General features: G+C 49.5%; 1 protein-coding gene across 1 annotated transcript; it reads left to right on the forward strand.

Annotated features, from left to right (window-relative positions):
• The first annotated feature begins 928 nt into the window (after positions 1-928).
• Positions 929-11,374, forward strand: LOC133347610 (corticoliberin-like). The gene is made up of 4 exons (XM_061560034.1): positions 929-973; positions 2,160-2,225; positions 2,756-2,913; positions 7,950-11,374. Exon 4 carries the CDS (start codon positions 7,965-7,967, stop codon positions 8,529-8,531), a length of 567 nt encoding a protein of 188 aa, XP_061416018.1. The 5' UTR covers positions 929-973; positions 2,160-2,225; positions 2,756-2,913; positions 7,950-7,964; the 3' UTR covers positions 8,532-11,374.
• Positions 11,375-17,226: the final 5,852 nt, after the last annotated feature.

Raw genomic sequence — 17,226 nt, forward strand, 5'->3', positions numbered from 1 at the left:
ATAAATGTGGAGCGGGAGAAAAATCCACGCGACCACCGTCAGGGTCTAGATCGAACCCACGACCTCCTGTATACCAGGCGAGGTAGTTAACATCTCGCCAGAATAATCGCCTCATTGTGGATCCCGCCACTACGCAGCCATCAGCAAGTGCACTGCTCCCCCAACATCGGGACTGGCCGAGGCCTGTGCAATCAGTCACCTTCTCCGCAAACGGGAAATAAAAGAATCAGCAAATCATCCAAACAATCAGGACGCTCACTGCTCCGCAAACAGCGGGCTCCCTTACATCGCACCCGCACTGGGCAGGGCAGGATGGGGGCGGGGGGGAGGGGTGGTCCAAACCAATCATCACCTTTCGGAGGTCCATCAAATGAGTGCGACTGAGAATAGGTTTTCCCCTTTTTTCTGGCAACAAAACAGGTGTTAAGATGTTAAAAGACCAAATTGAAAGATTTTACAAGGATTCATGTCTGCTTTAACCACAATCATTGTGGTCAGAATGCAAAAAAACCTATTCCGATAATATATGCATTGTCTTTGAAACTGATTGGTCCTCACCAGAACAGCTTTCTATTGAGCCTCGTCTCAAACGGTGTTAGACCAGAGGACGCCAAAAGGCGACTAAAAAAAGCTGTCTCTGGTGTGGACCAATCAGTTTCAAAGACAATGCATATATTATCAAAATTTATCAGAATATATTTTTTTATTTGCATTCTGACCACAAGTATTGTGGTTAATGCAGACAGGATTCCTTGTAAAAGGTTTCAGTTTGGTGTTTTAACATCTCAACACACCTGTTTTGTTGCCAGAAAAAAGGGGAAAACCTATTCTCATATTTTTGGGTACTGGCAAAGGAGGTCCCGTGATGGGTACGACTTTATAAAATTCTCACCACCCCCAACGAAAAAAACGATGCGCCCCCTCACGCCCGAGTGACTTGACGCGAACTTGGACAGGATGCCACTCGCAGGGGGTGAATGAATCGACGTGATTTTTGTTTCTTCTCTCGGATTTCGGAAACCACCGCTCGTCACGCTGCGCGCCGCCGTCCCCGATTCGTTGAAACGTGTTTCGTGGTCCCGATTTTCGGGGCCCGCGAATCAACCGGCGAAAGCATTGGTCGCGAAAGCCTTAGGTGTTTAACCTTTGGGGTAAGTTCACGGTTCGAGCGGCAACTCCCACGAACATCAGGGCCACCATCAGCTGCGGTCGAGATGACGGCCGTACGTGCCCGGTAGGAGATAAGCGGCGAGTCGTGTGCCTTGCAGTGATTTAGCCGTCCCGTTCCGAGGAACCACGTCTTAAACGGTGGCGCCCTTTGCATGTTTAATACCTGGCAGTTGACCACCGTTGGTTCGAGCAATCCTGACTCCGCTGATGAGACCACTGCGTGTCGAAACGCGCTTCAGAGTTTCGGGTGGGTGGGTGGGTAGGTGTGTGTGGGGGAAGGTGGCTGAATGAATCGAGGCTGGCCCCAATTATTCACTCGCAGAAGGCAGGTGGGAGGCCTGCTGGGTTGTGTGACGAATGCTCTTCGGTGTCCACGTGGAGGGACGGATACAGGTAGAGCTGTCCATAGCGGGATGCGGGGCCCAGGGAGAAATCCAACTGCGTGGGACCCCCGACGCCTTCAAACTAAACCAGAAGTTTTACATCTGACACCGCCACCTCGAAGCGCCCCCCCCCCCGCGGGGCCCGGGGCGGTCGCCCCGATTCGCCGTACCTCCTAGTGACTGCTCTGCTCTAGGACGCACGAAGGAGGCGTGCTGCTATCGTCTTGCATCGTCTCATTGTGCCACCCATTCCGTCGACCGCCCGTTACGTTCCGGCTTACTGCACCTCTGATTGCCGTAGTTGGAATTCGACAGTTATAATAATAATCGTCGTGATGATGATGGTGGTGACGATGATGATGGTGATGATGATGATCATGATTCGGATGCCCTTCGTTTGCACGGGAAAGTCTTGCACCAAGTCTCCAGGCTCGTTATAAGAAGGGCGGGGGGTGGGGGCTTTCTGCTTCTGCGATGTTTGACCAATGGCGTTCACGTCACCCGTGTACGTGATGAATCATCGTCGTGTCGTTAAGCTTCTCGCGTAGACGCACTGCTGGATGTATCGTTCGCACCGTGTTTTCCCCCCTTTGCTTACCACCGCAGTGGAGGAAGACGGAGAAACCCCGGGTGGAAGAGACGGGAGAAGATGGAAAACAAAAAGCGCCACGTGTAAGCCAAAGAGGAGACGTCGTCAGAGACAAAGTTCACGAACTCACTTCCACTCCGCTGTCCTGCCCAATCTTGGCCGCCACCTCTCCACTCATGGCCGAGGGTGGTGGCGGGTGGCGGGTGGGGTTGGGGGGGGGTTGGGGATTTTCATTTAAAAAAATCTCGGTGTGGTCCACCAACCCCTTGCCTTCAAAAAGGGTCCCGAATCGCACCCGTGCGCCACTCGCAAAGTGATCAGTTAATTTATTATTTATTGCAGCATTATTTATTTATTTGTCCGTTGAAGGAGGGGGGCGGGGTCCTGACCCCCCCCTACACCCCCCCCCCCGGATGTTCTACGTCAATCAACCCCCACCTCTCATCCCTCTCGCTCTCTCTCTCTCTGTGGGGCTGGCAGAGGGGGAGAGGAGGATGGAGAGAGGGTGGAGAGAGGATGCAGGGGGTGGAGGTGTTGGTGGGGAGGGGGACCTGACGTGTATTTAAGAAGTCGCGACTCCACGGCCACTCGATGTTCATCTGCCCGGCGTCAGGAGCGAGCGAGCGACACAGAGAAGGAAAGAGAGCCTACAGAGAGAGCGCGAGAGAGAACGGGAGCGAGGGACAGCGACACAGAGAGTTGCCGCTGAAGATTTAGTGTGAGAAGTGACGAATTAGATATACTCGATACAGACCCACGTGTACGCAAACGGTGAGTGTACGCCATGGATGCACGCACACACACACGCGCGTGCACTTAAGGCGCAAAAAAACCCACAACTGTGCACATGTACATATTGATATGAGAAGTTACGTGATGTTACGTCCTTCATGTATATGTTACGTCATTATCATCGTCGTCATCATCATCACCAGTATTATTATGAATCATCGTTTGTGTTTTGTAACGCGTTGTTGCCAGATTAGACGTGACGCCGACACGTCCTAAACACGTGGTCACTGACATCCGTGATGTGTAACACGGGAGGGGGGGGGTTCCCCCTCTTATTATTATTTTCAGTAAATTAATCGCAAAATGTCATTTTAAATGAAAAACGCGTTAAGTGTAATCACTCCCGTGACATAATTTAATACAACGACAAAAAGGCAATTACAAAATCTACACATATCTTAATGATCTCAACGAGAATGATTACCACGATGTACAGCGCCCTTTGCCAATCCACTGGCGTTCGGGGGGTCCATCCCCGCGGCCTGGCTGCGGGTCGTCAGGGGGGCCGTTTCACTATGCTTCACCACGCCGGTCGCTGTGGATTGACGGACGGATAGGAAACACCTGGGAGCTTAGCGCACAGTAGGACGAGACTGCGCATGTTGCTCTTCTGCCCTGTGCTGCATCGAAAACATTGCCCCCCCGCAGGATGCTGTAACCACCAGGGTTCGTGCGCGTGCGTGCCGGTTGCTCATCCGTCAGAGCGCTATCCAGGCTTAGTCCTGATTAGCTTCCCAGATCTGATGAGAATCCTGAAATATTCCAGGGCGAATAGGCCGCCGATGCTCAATGCGCGTCAAGTTGAATAGCGTCGAGAGCACGGAGGGGAGGGAGGAGAGCCTTGAGTGGCCCTGGTGGAGCCGAGGTTATTTTTCTGCAGTTGGTCCCACACCATCATCATAAACATCACCATCAATAATCACCAACATCATCATCATCGCCAGCATCACGACCATCATCATAATATCACATCTCACACACACATGCATCATCACCACATCATAATCACGCATCACAACATCATCCTCATCATCACATCATCTCATCATCACCACAATCAATAATCACCACCACCAACATCATCATCGCCATCATCATCGCCAGCGCCAAGACCATCATCATAATAATCACTGTCATCCACAGCATCACCATCATCCTCGATCATCACCACCATCATCATCATCACCATCAATATCAACCATCAATAATCACCACCACCAGCATCATCATCGCCAGCGCCAAGACCATCATCATAATAATCACTGTCATCCACAGCATCACCATCATTCTCATCATCACCACCATCATCACCACCAATAATCACCATCAACATCATTATCATCGCCAGCATCACGACCATCATCATAATAATCACTGTCATCCTCATCATCACCATCATCCTCATCATCACCACCATCATCATCACCACCACCAATATCACCACCCCCATCATCATCATCATCGGTCCACTATCATCATCGTCGATGTCCCAAGGCTTCATGTTTTTGTTTTTTGTTTGTTGCGGTTGCACCTGATTCAAGAGCCGAATGGCTCACATGGCTATACCTAATAAATGAACTTGAACTTGAACTAGTCCTCCACCACCCGGAGCTCACGTCTCACGTCGCTCCATCGCCTGCACGAGCCAATCGCGGCGTCACGCCCGCGAGTGGGGCACGTGGCAGGCTCTGGGAGCCACGGCTGACGAGCGTGGACTTTCCCTCCACATTTCAATGGATTATTTTTAAAATATATCTACATATACATACACTTTGATCTCCAGATATCACTGCAGTTTGTTTTTGATGTTTTCGTTGGTTCGACGTGCGGAGTCTTCTCATCGTGGGTATGCGTATATAGAGAGAATCATGTGCGCTCTCCACTAAGAGCACAGGCACCCGAGTTCGAACATCAGTGGCGATAGCTGAGCCGGTCCTGGGCGCCCCCCCCCCCCCTCGAACCCTAACAACGGTTGCCGTGTGAACAAAATCGGCACTGACAATTGTTTTTTTACCCTTCTATCTGGCAAAACAAAACTGACACCTTTTTAAAAGGAGTCATGTTTGCATAGACCACAATACCTGCAGTCATAATACAAACAAAAGAACATAACTCTGATGATGTGCACTGTCCTGGAAGTTGATTGGTCCACACCCGAGACAGCTTTCCTTAGAGCCTAGTCTCACATGGTGTTGGACCAGATGACGCCAAAAGGCGCACAACTCAAAGACAATGTACCATCAGAGTATGAGAGCTCGGGGCAAGCATCTACACTATGGGAACGTCATTTGCCAGTAAAAATATGATAATTGGTTTTTACCCTTCTATCTGGCAACAAAACTGACACCTTTTTACAAGGAGTCATGTTTGCATAGACCGCAATACCTGCAGTCATAATACAAACATAAGAACATAACTCTGATAATGTGCACTTTCCTTGAAGTTTATTGGTCCACACCCGAGACAGCTTTCCTTAGAGCCTAGTCTCACATGGGTTGGACCAGATGACGCCAAAAGGCGCACAACTCAAAGACAATGCACCATCAGAGTATGAGAGCTCGTGGCAAGCATCTACACTATGGGAACCTCATTTGCCAGTAAAAATATGATAATTGGTTTTTTACCCTTCTATCTGGCAACAAAACTGACACCTTTTTACAAGGAGTCATGTTTGCATAGACCGCAATACCTGCAGTCATAATAGAAACAAAAGAACATAACTCTGATAATGTGCACTGTCCTTGAAGTTGATTGGTCCACACCCGAGACAGCTTTCCTTAGAGCCTAGTCTCACATGGTGTTGGACCAGATGACGCCAAAAGGCGCACAACTCAAAGACAATGCACCATCAGAGTATGAGAGCTCGGGGCAAGCATCTACACTAAGGGAACCTAATTTGCCAGCAAAAATATGATAATTGTTTTTTTACCCTTCTATCTGGAAACAAAACTGACACCTTTTTACAAGTAGTCATGTTTGCATAGACCGCAATACCTGCAGTCATAATATAAACAAAAGAACATAACTCTGATAATGTGCACTGTCCTTGAAGTTGATTGGTCCACACCCGAGACAGCTTTCCTTAGAGCCTAGTCTCACATGGTGTTGGACCAGATGACGCCAAAAGGCGCACAACTCAAAGACAATGTACCATCAGAGTATGAGAGCTCGGGGCAAGCATCTACACTATGGGAACCTCATTTGCCAGTAAAAATATGATAATTGGTTTTATACCCTTCTATCTGGCAACAAAACTGACACCTTTCTACAAGGAGTCATGTTTGCATACACCGCAATACCTGCAGTCATAATACAAACAAAAGAACATAACTCTGATAACTTGCACTGTCCTTGAAGTTGATTGGTCCACACCCGAGACAGCTTTCCTTAGAGCCTAGTCTCACATGGGTTGGACCAAATAACGCCAAAAGGCGCACAACTCAAAGACAATGCACCATCAGAGTATGAGAGCTCGGGGCAAGCATCTACACTATGGGAACCTCATTTGCCAGTAAAAATATGATAATTGTTTTTTTACCCTTCTATCTGGCAACAAAACTGACACCTTTTTACAAGGAGTCATGTTTGCATAGACCGCAATACCTGCAGTCATAATAGAAACAAAAGAACATAACTCTGATAATGTGCACTGTCCTTGAAGTTGATTGGTCTCTAATGGTGCATTGTTTTTGAGTTGTGCGCCTTTTGGCGTCATCTGGTCCAACCCATGTGAGACTAGGCTCTAAGGAAAGCTGTCTCGGGTGTGGACCAATCAACTTCAAGGACAGTGCACATTATCAGAGTTATGTTCTTTTGTTTGTATTATGACTGCAGGTATTGCGGTCTATGCAAACATGACTACTTGTAAAAAGGTGTCAGTTTTGTTGCCAGATAGAAGGGTAAAAAACCCATTATCATATTTTTACTGGCAAATGAGGTTCCCATAGTGAACATCTGCACTGAGACGACAAAGGCGGCCTGGCGAGGTCCTGGCCACTCCATCCGCCCTCGTGCCGCGCCAGACGTACTCAGCGCTTGCACACAGAACTCAGTCGCAAGAAGACGTGACAACTATGGAGGGGCATTTGTCGTTGTGTCAACATAACGAAAACCTTTATTTAAACTGGAGGAATCCGATGTAAAGATCTTTTTCACAGGTGTTCAGTAGTTTCACAGATGTCCATACACACGCTAGCATATGAGTATGGATGCAAGGGTGTGTATCCGTGTAACTGCGTATGAACGTGTTTGGTCCACATGTGTTTCTTTGGCCACACCACGTCGTCGTTTTATGCAATTTGTCGTGTCATTAACCCTCCACCACCGGACGACATCCTCTTGGTTCTTTCGGTAAAGTCACGTAGAAGGGAAATAATAAAATAATAAAAATAAAACATAATAAAATACAATTCTCACGACGTTTCGACCACAACGCAAGCAGCCGTCCACGGACGGCTGCTTGCGGACGGCTGCTTGCGTTGTGGCCGAAACGTCGTGAGAATTATATTTTATTATGTTTTATATTTTTATTCTTTAATTATTTCCCTTATACGTGACTTTACCGAAAGAACCAAGAAGATGAATCCCTGCAGTCACAAAAGCTTTAAATAGAAATTTAACCACCGGACGACAGTTCGCCACGATGGTGAGATGGTAACTCCCTCGCCTGATATACAGGAGGTCGTGGCTTCGATCCGGACCTTGAAGGCTGTATATTTGTAGTTTGCGTGTCTCTATCCTCGTGATCGCGTGGATTTTTTCCTCCGGGTCCTCCGATATTCCCCTCCAAATTCAAAATCAACGTTGCGTTTAGATGATTTGGCTGCTGTACATTTCGACGTTATGATAAGCCACTTCGTTGAGCTATCTTTTGTGGCCATGTGGCTTCTGCAGAAAAAAAAACTAGCTGTAGAGCTCAGTGGACCTTACCTGGTAAAATAAAAAAAAACAATGTTTATAGTTTGAGTTTATAATAGTTTATGTATTTGCTCGTTTGTATTTGCGCACGTGGGCAGGACCCGGCACCGATCATGAAGCTCGGGACGCTCCTCCTCTTCGCCGTGGCGGTGATGCTCCCTCCTCGCTCGGCCATCTCCGTCGCTCAGCCTCGCTCCCTCCGAACACTCATCAAGCAGCAGCAGGACCAGCAGCAGCAGCAGCGAGAGCATCGTCAGCAAGAGCAGCAGCAGGGTCTGACCTCTCCGTGGCCCCGAGTATCGCTGCTCCAACGTGCGGTGCAGCGACCTCCTCCTCTGTTAGAAGCGCACGGAAGTGCCGTGCCCTGGGACCGCTTCTCGGCATCCGCGCGCCTCCTCCCCTCTCTCTGGCGAGTCGGCGACGCGGGCGGCGGCTACGCCGAGGACGGTGGCGATTACGGAGGGCAGGGGAAGGAGACGGAGGATGGGGGTGGCGAAGAGGTGGGGGAAGCGGAGGAGGAGGAGGAGCGGCGGCTTCTGCTGGAGAAACGCGGGGAGGTGCCCACGTCGCTGGACCTCACCTTCCACCTGATGCGGGAACTGCTGGACGCGGCGCGCGCCGAGAAGATGGTGATCCAGGCGCACAGCAACAGGAAGATCATGGACTCTGCGGGGAAGTGAATGATGATGATGATGGCGGCGGTGGTGACACGTTGGGTGTGTAGGTGCGTGGGTGGGTGTCTAGACGTGAGTGTCTTTGTGCAAGGGATACTTTTTTGGCAGACTAATGCCCTATTGTAGGCTTGTGCCGCGTACAACATAATATTATCAATAGCACAGGGGACAGCTGCCACTAGGGGTCCCCTTGGCTTGGCTGCAGTCGAGAATTTGAATGCTTGATATGGGACAGGCGCGTTGTGGTGTGTTTGCGTGGGAGAGTGCGGTGGGTGCGTGTCGGTGTGTCTGTAGGAGTGTGTCTGTAGGAGTGTGTCTGTAGGAGTGTGTCTGTAGGAGTGTGTCTGCGTGTGCGTATGTGCGCTGCGGTGGCGCAGTGGTCCGTACACTGCGCCACAAACCCATCCGAGTTCGACTCCTGCTTGGGGCCAACATCAGGAGGGAATAGCTGGGCCTCCAATGAAGATAATATTGAGTCGACGCCTAGGTCGACTCAGCCTTCAATGAGTTCCCGAGATTGTGTGTAAACATCACAACTGCTGGGACAAAGGCGGTCGGGCGTGGTTCTCGCCACGCCAACCGCCTTGTGTGCCGTCTTGGTTTTTGCACTGATGGCAGTTGCCCTCCCAGAGGGGACTAATTTGAGGCTGTAGTCGACCTAGGGGAGGCCCAGGACCGGTTCAGATAATCGTTGCTGGTGTTGGCCGTGAGCGGAAATCGAACTCGGGTCGCCGGGTTCGTAGCGCAGCGCGCTGGACGCTACACCGCAGCTCCCCGAACAAACACACACACACACACAGACACTGACACACCCATACACACCTACATACACACAATCGCACACATATACATACACACTGACACACACACACGCACAACCACACGGACGCACACACACGCGCACTAATGAGTGCACACGAATTTGAAATTCGGCCGAGCGATTGACGGGCAAATGTTCTACGAATGCATTTAAACATTTAAACATAAACCCACGAACGCGCAGATCTGTGATCATCCAGCTGGTTACAGCATTCACGTAATATTATCTACAGGGGAGATTGATTCATTTAACGGCATTGTCTCCCTTTCGGATTACGGTAATCCGACAGATTAAAAACGACGTCTCATCAGTGTGAGTTTGTTGAATAATATAACAATGTTCCTGGTTTCGACTGTGCTCAGACTCATCAGCAATGGTTGGAATCTCAGACAGCCACGCGGCCGGGTCCCCTGATGTTATCAGCAGGATCCTTCAAACGGCTCCATCTTCATTGGGTATCAGCAGCAAAAGTGTAGCCTTTTAAACCAATGCCCATCGGGTGGCACTGATGTTATGGACAGGATTCCTGAACCGGGTTCATCTTCACTGGGTATCATCGGTAAAGGTGTAGCCTGTTAAACCAATGCCTACCGACCAGACCAGTCGTTTTTAACATGCGGTAGCAATACCGCCTTCCGGTTCCTTCCGGTCGGCACGAGCCTCAGCTCAAGGGAAGCGCTGCGACGAACGACCGACCGACGGACGGACGCACAAAGTTATTTCTAATATACGAGGAGTTGCATTTATTTATTTATGTATTTATTTATTTATTGAATCTGTTACACGCGAGCGGGTGGGTGGCCAGCACCACGCTCGGTCGTCTTTGTCTCCTCCCTCGTGGCGGTTACAGCGCTCGACTCACAGATCCGTAAGGTCGCGAGAGTTCAAACTTCTGGTCAGTCGCCAGGTCACGCGACTCCGCCTGGCGTCGATGAAACACGTGTACCACTTTGCGCAAAGGTCGGCACGCTACAGCAGTTTTCCCCTTTAACATTGCGTCGCTCTCCAGTCCCCCACACCCCACCCCCTCCCTCCCCCCCGCAATGGAAACGTGGAATTTCCACCACCTTTGTTTCGCGTGAGCTGAAGAAGGCGGGAGGTGTCTTGGTGGCTGAAGCCATTGATTGCCGCAATGTTGATTTATTATAAGCAAATACATCAACATCGCTAACACCACGCGACTTTTTGACCAGTTCCACAAACAAAAAAACCCTTAGATTTAACACGTACAGTAATAGTAGTAGGCTTTCGCGACCAATATAATCCATTAGAGGTGTTTTTGGATTAGATCACGTAAATATAAATGCGTCGTTAAACCCGCCTGGATATCTGTTGATTGTTATTTTTATGACGACATTAATGCCCCTCCCTCTGGCCTCGGCACCCGATTGGCTCACAAGTGACGACATCACATTTATATTTATCCCTCGATTTAAGACCGAAGCAGGGGGAGGACTTCTCCACAACTCTGGCTGTCGCCTGATGATGCTAGTTGTAATTACCGGCGAAACGTTGTACTCGGATTGTAAACGCTGTGTGTTGTACGAGTAAAGAATTGGCATGTTTTGTTTACGTGACAAACCTTACTAATGTTGGGTGGTGGCGGGTTTAACAACACATTCATGTTTATGCGATCTAACCCAAAAATCTGTATTATCTCCCTTTTTTCTGGGTTCATAGTGCATTGTGCTAACCATTGTACCACCGCTCTAACCGCCATGGAAAAGGTAACGACATCTAATTAACTGGGACATACACAGAAAACAAGCTACCGCTTTGAAACGAATACTGTATTATTATCGCGCTGGTAAACGGACCTTCAACAATTGTACGTAAAAAAAATCCCCAGTTTACTATTAATGCAGTACAAACAAAAACGGGATGGCCACGATCATGCAAGCCTTCATCCAGCAGTGGCTAGAGCTTGCCTGCTGATAACGATTGCATTAAATTATCAATGTGTCAACTGTTTGGCTCTTATAGTAGTAGGTTTTTACCCTTTAAACTGGTACAAAAACTGACACCTTTATACAAGGCATCATGCAGTCAAAATGCAAACAAAAAGAAACAACTCTGATGATGATAATGATATGTATCATTGATAATGATATGTATCATTATCATCATCAGAGTTGTTTCTTTTTGTGATGATAATGATATGTATCATTGATAATGATATGTATCATTATCATCATCAGAGTTGTTTCTTTTTGTTTGCATTTTTACTGCTTGTGTTGTGCTTATTGCAAACATGATGCCTTGTATAATGGTGTCAGTTTTTGTACCAGTTGAAAGGGTAAAAACCTACTACTATATTTTGCCACTGGTAAAGGAGATGTCTCATAGTGTTTGGCTCTTATTCAGTAAGCACGCACCAACCCCCCCACCCGACCCCGTTCCTATTAGTCCGAAAGCGATTCTGGATGGGACCACGTGGTGCAGGGTGACCGGGACGAGCAATGCAGCAGCGGAACCAAGGGGTCAGCGACCAAGGGGAAGGCCTCAAGCCAGATCGATAGTGATGGTGTTGAGACCGTGAAGGCGGCCCTTTGGAAGCACCACATTGACCGCGAAATATCGGAGGAAAACCTCAACCCAGATGGTAGCGGCGATGATGATGATGAGACTGCATGCCAGAGTGGTGGTTGTTGAATGTGGTTGTGAGGAGCGGTGGTGGTAGTGGTTAGCAACTACGCTGTGCCATGAACTCGGCCACCCGAGTTCAATTCCCGCTCACGGCCACCAACACCAGTGACGATTATCTGAACCGGTCCTGGGGCTCCCCTGTGTCGATTCAGAATGAGTACCTGGCGGTGCGCTGTGTAAACATTGCCACTTGGGAGACAAAGGCGGTCGAGCATGGTGCTGGCCACCCAAGCCGGCCTCCATAGCTGGTGCTCGCTAACAGCACTTGCCACAACAGTCTGTTAAGGGTAGTCGGATGGGGGGGAGGGAATCGTTGGTGAATGTGGTGGCGATTGAGGGGGGGGGGGGTAAATAGGGCAACGCGTTCTCTGCCACCAAATAGCTCTGTGTCGTTGCTGTTGCCTGCGGCTTTTGAAACTTCACTGCATTGCGTATAAACGTCTGTGCTGCATACCACTTCGTGAATATTGTAACAGTGTCCCATACACACCACATGCACGTATGGGGCTGCTCGGAAAGTTCAGAGTCTGGCATTGTCTCAGGGAGGAAGGAGACACGTTGACAACGCGCAGGACAAATGGGGAATGTTGAGTTGCATGTAAAGTGTATTTTTTTAAAGGAAGGAATTTTTCAGAGCAGAACATTTCAGTTCCGGGTTGTCCGTGTTAAAAATTGCAAATGCAAAAATATGAAGGAAAAAAAAATCTGACAAATTTGACGTCGACAAAAATCTGTGAAAATGCCGTAACATTTTGGGGTTAATTCTGAATACATGGAGAAAAAATGTGGAGAAATTCCACACAACAACCAGGTAAATTTGCACACGTGAGAGGTCTGGAGAGAAGAATGTGAAAAAAGTCAGTAAAGCATGATTAATAACGAATCTGAGAAAACAGAAATCTTGAGAGATATCACACTCACCAGACCTGGCTCTCAGTGCCTTCTACATGTCTCCACAGAGAGTGAAGTGATTTTATAGCGATGACGATGATGACGTGGCGTGAGCCGTGATCTCTGAGAGGTCCAACGAGAGGGAAATGTATTCCGAGCTGGGATTTAAACTTTGGGACATCAATAATGACGACGATGATGATGATGGCGATGAGGACGATGGTGACAAGGAGGATGATGATGGTGGTTGTGACGGGTGGTGACACGGCCGAGCGGTAACACGTGTTCGTCGCTTGCTGAAGATGTTCCCGGTTCAAAATCCAGCGGCTGCCCCGATTATTACCTCGGGTGTAATAACCATAAATAGTAACAATACTATGCGCCGTCTGCTTTACGGTGGACTTCAAAGATCACGTGACATCGTTTGCAAGAGCAGGCCATTTGCATGTCGGCGTCATGGTCCATGACTTGCCAATGCAAAAAAAATAACAACCCGCAAATGAACTCAATTGAAAGCTACGTGGAAATCATCGCCCCCTACTACGAAAACGTGGCAGGGCTCTCCTGAAAAAAATCCGTGACAACTAAACTTAACAATTTTATTACATTTTACCATGTAAGGCCCACTGAGCTCTATTTCAGAAGCGACCTGGCCACAAACTGTAACTCAGCGAAGTGGCTTATCACGTGGAAATTAATAGCAGCCAAATACTCTCAACGCGTGTTGAGGACCCAGAGAAAATTCCCCGCAACCACGGGGGGGGGGGGGGGGGGGGGGGAGAGAAAGACATGCAAACTCCAAATATCGAGCGGGCATCAGGTGTCATGATTGAATCCACGGCCTCCTATATATCCGGTGAGATAGCTAACATCTCGACACACCTTCCTGGGGTAAACAGGAGTAATAACAACAATAACAATTCATGGACCGAGTGCTCCTCACTCCGAACAAGCGCGCTTCGTCAAATCTGAGCTGTCGCTCGATTGGGCCATGGCACGAACGTCCCCATTGGAAGTCGACGCCGGTGTTCTCCATTGCAAGGCCCCTGGTGACACTTTAGTGCGGGCCTCCGACAGGACACGAAACGTGGCAGCCCTCGCACTGATGATGTCTTATCGGCGAAAGTTCCCACCACCACCACCAACCTCTGAAAATGAGTGAGGAAATTTCGATTTAAAGCTTTCGCGACTGCAGGGATTCATCTTCTTGGTTCTTTCGGTAAAGTCACGTAGAAGGGAATTTGCATATCAAGATATCCAAATTCCTTTGTCAAGGCGCCCCTTCCCCCCCTCCAACCCAGCTTAAATATACGCTGCCAAGCTTGGTGGTGCCCATTCAGACGCTGTCTTTCCGGCAGACCTGTTCTTCACCTGAGGACGGCTGCTTGCGTTGTGGCCGAAACGTCGTGAGAATTATTTTATTATGTTTTATTTTTATTATTTTATTATTTCACTTCTACGTGACTTTACCGAAAGAACCAAGAAGATGAGTGAGGAACATTGCTCTACGCGGCATCTGTACAGAGATAACATCTCGCAAGTAGCAAATTAAAGAGTTTCTTCGCTGTGCGTAGCGTGTGTACGAAAGCGCCGCTTTCTAAATGTCTATGGCGTGCTGTGATAAAAAAAAATATATATACACAAAGAATATTTACATTTTATAATAAACTCTGCCACCTATTTACGTTCTCTAGCGATAGGCACCTTGTGCAGTTGGTGACGAACGGTTTGCGCCTGAGGGTGAATAACGTGCATCATTGACGCACACACACACACATAGTATATAGATGTACCATGTTATCATGTTATTCGAGTAAACGACGATGACGAGACGACGATGCTGCTGCTGCTGATGATGTCGCTGTGTGGATATTAATCGATTAAACATTTGCAATCGGCTACACGCAGCGCGGACTGTGATCGAGATCGTGGATTTGTTATAGCCGCTGCGTACGGGCGGGGGGGAGGAGGGGGGGGGCGAGCAATGGACAGGAGTGCGATTGGTCATCATCACTCTTCATCATCAGCCAGGATCAATCCACTGCTGGATGAAGACCTCCACATGTCACCGCCGCCCTGTACGATCGCGCGTTGCAATAATCCACCCAGCGCCGAGCGAACGCGCTGTTAATCTTCTTAATCGCTCCGCCTTCCGCCGGGTGGTCAAACCTCTCGGACGCATTCCATCCCTTGGCTGCCAGCCACTCCGTCACTAGTCTTGAACATCGAACATCATTCCCTTGCAGCGACGAGCCCGGCCCTGAACGACGTTGACCCTCGCCTGTAATCTGCGGGTGATCTCTCACCCCACGTGTTCCTCTTGCCGCGCCTCTCGGTTCAATTCCAAGCGTGTGCGCGTCTCTCTCTCTGTGCTTCTTTGCACTCGGATACGTTCAGAGAGTCAAGCTGCATCGTATACTCTATTAAACCCCGCGTCTGCATTCTGTCTTCAAATAATCACCGTTGATTGAACGGCTCGTGTGGTTTTGTTTTAGCCATTCCCGGGTGACAATCGCTGCAGACTGTAATCACCTTGTCGCGATGTTAACAAAACTCAAGAAAATCTATTCCGTCCCCGGCGATCAATTCAACATTTACGAAGCCATTCCACCCCACAACCCCACCACCCCACCCCACCACCCCACCCCAACGCACCACCACACCACACCGGCCGCTTGCTCTACTTCTCCACAATCGGCCACCCTTAAACGACACCAACCAAAAAACGGCCTCTCTCTCTACTCCGCAATTTTTCCCAATACCCTTCTCAAAATAGGACCCATCTGTCCGACCGCAGCCCACGAGAAAACATTGCCCGTGTCACTTGGAGCTGTGGGCCAGACGACCGCAACTTTTCCGCCGATACTGACGGCTCTAATCGCTCTTTCTCATAGGACAGAGTGCTGGTGTGTCCAGGGCGGGGTGGAGAGATGGTTGAGGATGGGTGACAGGGGAAAACGTGTGGCACGCGTGGGTGCGATGGACCCCCCCCCCTCTCCCGCGCCACCCACGGCCCCCTCCTCCAACCCCCAACCCACCCTTGTGGAACTTTGCTCACCACGCACGGAAACGATCAGAGGAGAGAGCCACGGAGAATGTTTCGAGTCGAAAAGCCAAGCGAGTGGCTGTGATGCGGGCTGGACTGCACGCGGAGGGCTCGTAAGGTCAAGGGTGGCCGCACGCGCAGCCGGGCACGGCGCTCCAGCTTCTGTCGGATCGGGTGGTGATTGCATCTGGATTGGGGGGAGTGGGGGGGGACAAAGCAATATTTGCTCCCAGTAGCATCCCCCCCCCCCCCCGCCACCTTAACGCCGGCCCTATGCCCTTTGATGTCCGTCACGTAGTCCCGCAGCAGCATACAACACCTGTCATGGCAATAATATTGTAATGTAACAATAGAAATTGTTTAAATCTGTAACATGCCACACACTATGCGCTCAGAGAACGAGTCAAGAGGCGCGAGGTCGAACCACAGACGAGCGGGAAGCAAGCTGACAGCAAAGCGCCAACAATTATCCACGTTCTGCAATCCTCTATCTCTCTTTTCATCTATATATAGACGCGTTATCGGTCAGTCAATCGGGGGAAACCGGAGCACGCGTGAGAAAACCCGCGCGTGTGAGGGTGAAACGCTCTATCCCCCGCACAGACGGAAGAGTTGAAGGGCCACGGGGTTTTGCTGTTAGCCTATTCCAGCGGCGTTCGGGCTCGCGAAACCTGCTGAGCAGACCCACATCGGACGAGATCGGGCACATTCCGTGTGGCCAGGCCCATGCAAAACGGGTCCAACAGCTCTCGCGCATCTTCCCACTCACCCAGTGACATCTCACCACCAGCCCGCACACCCCTCCCACCCATACATCTCTCTCAGTCCCTCAGTATTGTTACACTATTCTCCGAATTCTGAGACGCGTGTTTTTTTGGCCCTGCATTTTTAAAGCGAAAGTTGGAGGGTCGCGTCCTATAAACCGGTGGCTGTGTGTGTGTCCTGTCCGTGTACAGATTTGTACTTTCTTTAATCAACACCGGACCCCCTCGCCTGCCCATGGGGTATTGTTGACCATACTTCATCACGCTGGTCAGGGTGGGTTGGTGAAAATAGCGGTGAGCAGGATCGATTCTGACATCAGCTGTTCGCCGGATTCATATCGCGGCGCCCGAACCACTGTTCCACCGCTCTCATCGCACGGTAATGATTATCATCATCATCATCAGCAGCAGCAGCTATTATCAATCCACTGCTGGATGAATGGCTCACCTATTCCCAGGCGGTCGCCATCTGTCACAAAACCCGTGATGTAATAATTATCCACCTAACACCTACACGCGTGCCGATCCTAATTG

Source organism: Lethenteron reissneri, chromosome 26 (genome assembly GCF_015708825.2).
Source record: "Lethenteron reissneri isolate LAM-NWPU_2019-01 chromosome 26, ASM1570882v1, whole genome shotgun sequence".
Taxonomy (NCBI): Eukaryota; Metazoa; Chordata; class Hyperoartia; order Petromyzontiformes; family Petromyzontidae; genus Lethenteron; species Lethenteron reissneri.